Source organism: Oncorhynchus nerka, linkage group LG8 (assembly GCF_034236695.1).
Source record: "Oncorhynchus nerka isolate Pitt River linkage group LG8, Oner_Uvic_2.0, whole genome shotgun sequence".
Taxonomy (NCBI): Eukaryota; Metazoa; Chordata; class Actinopteri; order Salmoniformes; family Salmonidae; genus Oncorhynchus; species Oncorhynchus nerka.
The window spans coordinates 31,495,208-31,500,207 of NC_088403.1; the positions used below are offsets into that span (position 1 = coordinate 31,495,208).

The 5,000-nt window shown below is 48.2% G+C and overlaps 1 protein-coding gene across 12 annotated transcripts in view; it reads right to left on the reverse strand.

The window, feature by feature from the left end:
• The window catches only part of LOC115133820 (transcription factor SOX-5-like), a 212,015-nt gene that overhangs the window by 52,558 nt on the left and 154,457 nt on the right, over positions 1–5,000 (reverse strand). For all 12 annotated transcript variants that reach the window (XM_065021686.1, XM_065021694.1, XM_065021688.1 and 9 more), the window contains one exon: positions 1,069–1,241. In XM_065021686.1, coding sequence (XP_064877758.1) covers positions 1,069–1,241 — 173 coding nt within the window. The remainder of the gene's footprint in view (positions 1–1,068; positions 1,242–5,000) is intronic.

The window sequence follows — 5,000 nt, forward strand, 5'->3', positions numbered from 1 at the left end:
CCTTTATTTAACTAGGCAAGTCAGTTATTCTTATTTTCAATGACGGCCTATGAACAGTTGGCCTTGTTCAAGGGATTCGAGCTTGCAACCTTTCGGTTACTAGTCCAAAGCTCTAACCACTAGGCTACTCTGCCGCCCCAAACATAACAATGGTCATTATGGCCAAACAGTTCTATTTTTGTTTCATCAGACCAGAGGACTTTTCTCCAAAAATTACGATCTTTGTCCCCATGTGCAGTTGCAAACCGTAGTCTGGCTATTTTATGGCGGTTTTGGAGCAGTGGCTTCTTCCTTGCTGATACAGGACTCGTTTTACTGTGGATATAGATATTTTTGTACATGTTCCCTCCAGGACTTTCACAAGGTCCTTTGCTGTTGTTCTGGGATTGATTTGCACTTTTCACATCTCTAGGAGACAGAACGCATCTCCTTCCTTAGCGGTATGACGGCTGCGTGGTCCCATGGTGTTTATACTTGTGTACTATTGTTTTTTCAGATGAACGTGGTACCTTCAGGCGTTTAGAAATTGCTCCCAAGGATGAACCAGACTTGTGGAGGTCTACAATTTTTTTCCTGAGGTCATGGCTGATTTCTTTGGATTTTCCCATGATGTCAAGCAAAAAGGCACTGAGTTTGAAGGTAGGCCTTGAAATACATCCACAGGTACACCTCCAATTGACTCAAGTGATTAGCCTATCAGAAGCTTCTACAGCCATGACATCATTTTCTGGAATTTCCCAAGCTGTTTAAAGGCACAGTCAACTTAGTGTATGTAAACTTCTGGCCCACTGGGATTGTGATACAGTCAATTATAGGTGAAATAATCTGTCTGTAAACAATTGTTGGAAAAATGACACAAAGTAGATGTTCTAAACGACTTGTCAAAACTATAGTTTGTTAACAAGAAATTTGTGGATTGGTTGAAAAACAAGTTTTAATGACTCCAACCTAAGTGTATGTAAACTTCTGACTTCATCTGTATGTCTTTGTGTGTGTATTTTATCATACGTCTGTGTGTGTGTGTCTACCTATATATCATTACATCACACACATCTCCTCCTCTCTCACCTGGTCCTGTTGTTGCTTGGCCAGCTCCATCTGCTGCCGCTGCTTCTCCATCTGCGAGGCGGCCACTTTCTTCTGCTCATCGTGGGCCGCCAGGAGCTGCTCCCTCAGGCTGCTCAGCTGGCTGATCATGCCCATCAGCTGGCGCTCCTTCTCTGCTAGGCTTTCTGAGGTACCTGGGGGGGCAGAGGGGAGGGTAAATGTTAGAGGTTGGAGGTCAATGAGCACCCAGAAGAAACTAGGGAGGAAAAGGAAAGAATAAACGTCTAGGTTTTGGATGTCGAGCTCGAAGTTCAGAGGTCGATGTCAATGGGCCGTGTCTGGGGTAGAAGGGTGTGGCAGCTTACAGTACAGGGCCAGATCTGTTAAAAACAGAGTTACGTGCGCTCATTCCAAATGCTAAATGAATCCTTAGTGCAAACCCTGTACCTAGTCTAGATCTGAGAGGATTTGGATACATGCAATATAGGAGATCATGTTGCTAATACAGAATAACATATATCCATGACTGTTTTGCCTAAGGGTAGAGGTAGGTGGTAGGGTTTAACTTGGAATGCAGTCTCAGTCAAGCCTTCCTCTCTTTCCCTGAGCAGTGTGTGTGTGTCAGACAGCCCCAGGCCTCTCTGTTTACCCTCCAGTCACCACGCCTCCTGCTCACAGTTAGCATGACCTGACCTTTGACCCTAAAGATCCTGACATATGAGCCCCATTCACACGCATGCACACACGTGGTCTCTCTCTCTCTCTCTCTCTATCGCTCACATGGTCTCTCTCTCTCTCTCTCTCTCTCTCTCTCTCTCTCTCTCTCTCTCTCGCTCTCACACACACACACACACTCACACAGACGCACAATTTCACACAGACACACACCGACACGCGCACACACACACACACAGGGAGGAAACCTAAATCATTCAACAGGATGTAGTTACACAGAGGCACATCGAGGCACTTACACAGTGCGCGTGTGTGTGTGTGTGTGTGTGTGTGTGTGTGTGTGTGTGTGTGTGTGTGTGCTCATAACTGTGTTAGACTATTTTCCTTCAAGTCTTTAGTGTCTGTCTATGTGTGACATACTGTGTATGCATGCAGGATTACTTGATGTGTGTGTGTCTTTGTTCTTTGGAATCTACTGCATATATACATACGTGTGTGTCCCTCTCCAGCAGTACAATCCCCCGTTATTCCCCAGCTGCTACTACCTTCAGCAGAGTCGCATTCCTTCCCCAGTCATACCAGATGAGAGAGACGACAGAGAGAGAGAGAAAGAGAGAAAGACACAGAGGGAGAGAGACAGAGAGAAAGACACGGAGGGAGAGAGACAGAGAGAAAGACACGGAGGGAGAGAGACAGAGAGAAAGACACGGAGGGAGAGAGACAGAGAGAAAGACACGGAGGGAGAGAGACAGAGAGAAAGACACGGAGGGAGAGAGACAGAGAGAAAGACACGGAGGGAGAGAGACCGAGAGAAAGACACGGAGGGAGAGAGACAGAGAGAAAGACACGGAGGGAGAGAGAAAGAGAGAAAGACACGGAGGGAGAGAGACAGAGAGAAAGACACGGAGGGAGAGAGACAGAGAGAAAGACACGGAGGGAGAGAGACAGAGAGAAAGACACGGAGGGAGAGAGACAGAGAGAAAGACACGGACAGGAGGGAGAGAGACAGAGAGAAAGACACGGAGGGAGAGAGACAGAGAGAAAGACACGGAGGGAGAGAGACAGAGAGAAAGACACGGAGGGAGAGAGACAGAGAGAAAGACACGGAGGGAGAGAGACAAGAGAGAAAGACACGGAGGGAGAGAGACAGAGAGAAAGACACGGAGGGAGAGAGACAGAGAGAAAGACACGGAGGGAGAGAGACAGAGAGAAAGACACGGAGGGAGAGAGACAAGAGAGAAAGACACGGAGGGAGAGAGATAGAGAGAAAGACACGGAGGGAGAGAGACAGAGAGAAAGACACGGAGGGAGAGAGACAGAGAGAAAGACACGGAGGGAGAGAGACAGAGAGAAAGACACGGAGGGAGAGAGAAAGGGGAGAGGAAAGGCCCACTGACCTGACCCCCTGACCTCACAGGAAGGTGAGAGTGAGCTCCATTTGTTCCCCCTGATGTTCTAAACCTCCACCCCTCCTGGCATCCCTCCTTCCCTCCGCCAACAATTGACAATAAAAGCAACTGTCACAGCCGCCCGTTGGAAAAATAAACCCTTTGCTGTCTTGAACAGCTCACGGACCTACAGACCAGCCCTTTCACTACTGCTGACCGAGACTAGAAAGGACTCGTGTTAAAAACGCTGCCCGTTCAGAAAGAAGGGGGGGGGGGTGAGAGGAAAAGGGAGGAGAGGTGGAGGGGTGAAAGGGGGGGATCAAAAGAGGTATTTCTTCCAGGGGAAGGGGTATAAGACCCCTATATTAACACACTAACTGGGAGGAATGCTGATTGTCTGACTGGGTAGGACTGAGCGGTTGACTGTCTGATAAAAAAAGGGCTTTCAACGGGGGACCTGGACAGGGGAAAATACCCCTGTAATACCCTTAAAATACTGCACCTCAATCCACTTTTGTTCGCTTCTAGATACCCTCTAACGTGAAACCTGTTAGTAGGGCGAACCCTTACACACATACAGATAAAAGCATAGGCACAGCGATCAACACACAAGCATTGGTGTGCATACATAAATGTACCGGTACACACAAATATTCACAATCTCTCTCTCCGACCCCCCCCCACCCACTCTCTCTCTCTCTCCCTCCCTCCCCCTCACTCTCTCTCTCTCTCTCCCTCCCTCCCCCCACTCTCTCTCTCTCTCCCTCTCTCCCTCCCTCCCCCCCACACGTTCAACAAACACTCCGGCGTCATCAATCACAGTGTGTTAGTTGTTTCCTCAGCTGCTGGTGGATCAATAAGGTGTTTCCTTCTGCTCCAGACTTCCTTAGGCAGATCCGGGTCTGCGTCCCAAAGGGCGCCCTAGTCCCTATACGGTGCACTACTTTTGACCTGGGCTCAAAGAGCTCTGGTCATAAGTAATGCACTATGTAGGAAATATGGTGCCATTTGTGACGCAGCCCTAGAGCCCTGAAACCAGCCTCACTCCTATCACATCCACTAGTAATTAACCAATTTGTAACAATGTAGTAGTTGTCAAGACGCTCTCAGGCTAATTAATGACTAGGCTTAACAGATACCTCCCCCATGGCAGTTAGACTAGTACAGAGGGAGAGAGGGAGGGAGGGAGGAGAGAGGGAGGGAGAGAGAGAGGGAGAGAGGGAGGAAAAGGAGAGGGGAAAGCAGAAGTGGTTCCACAAACTCTTTTGGGTTTTGACCCAAACAAATTTTTCAGACTTTTTCTTGTGGCCGAGACACGTTAGGATTCTCATCCAGCATTAGGTTATTATTGCTTCGTAATGCACGGCATGCTGTCTGGCTCTGATCTCAGTCAGTCCTGATCACAAGGACCTGCCTTTTCAAATGCACTTTGTTCAGGAGAAAGCTCCAGAATTATAATACAATTGAAAAACTAAAGCGATATCAAGGAAGACAAAACGATATTAAGGACAAGATCCCCCCCCACACACACACACACTGTCTCTCTCCTCACACACACACACTCCTGATGTTCCTCTCCAGCTGCTTGTCTCATCTGAGCGAGGCCGGGATGCTCACACACAGAAATGTCACGTCAGCGGGGGGGCACAGGGAGGGACTGATCAATGAAGCTCCATCCTAGTGCTAAGAGAGGAGACCAGGACAGCTTTGATTACATATTTCTTTACTTCCTAATGAAGCACAATTACCACTGGATCTCATGTCTGTGCCCTAGAGTGAAGTGAAAGGAAATGAAACCCTCCCTTTCTTTTTCAGCGGATCGTACATTAACAGGGGGTAGGGAGAGCAAGAGAAGAAAGAGAGAACGAGAGCGAGAGACAAGGACAGAGG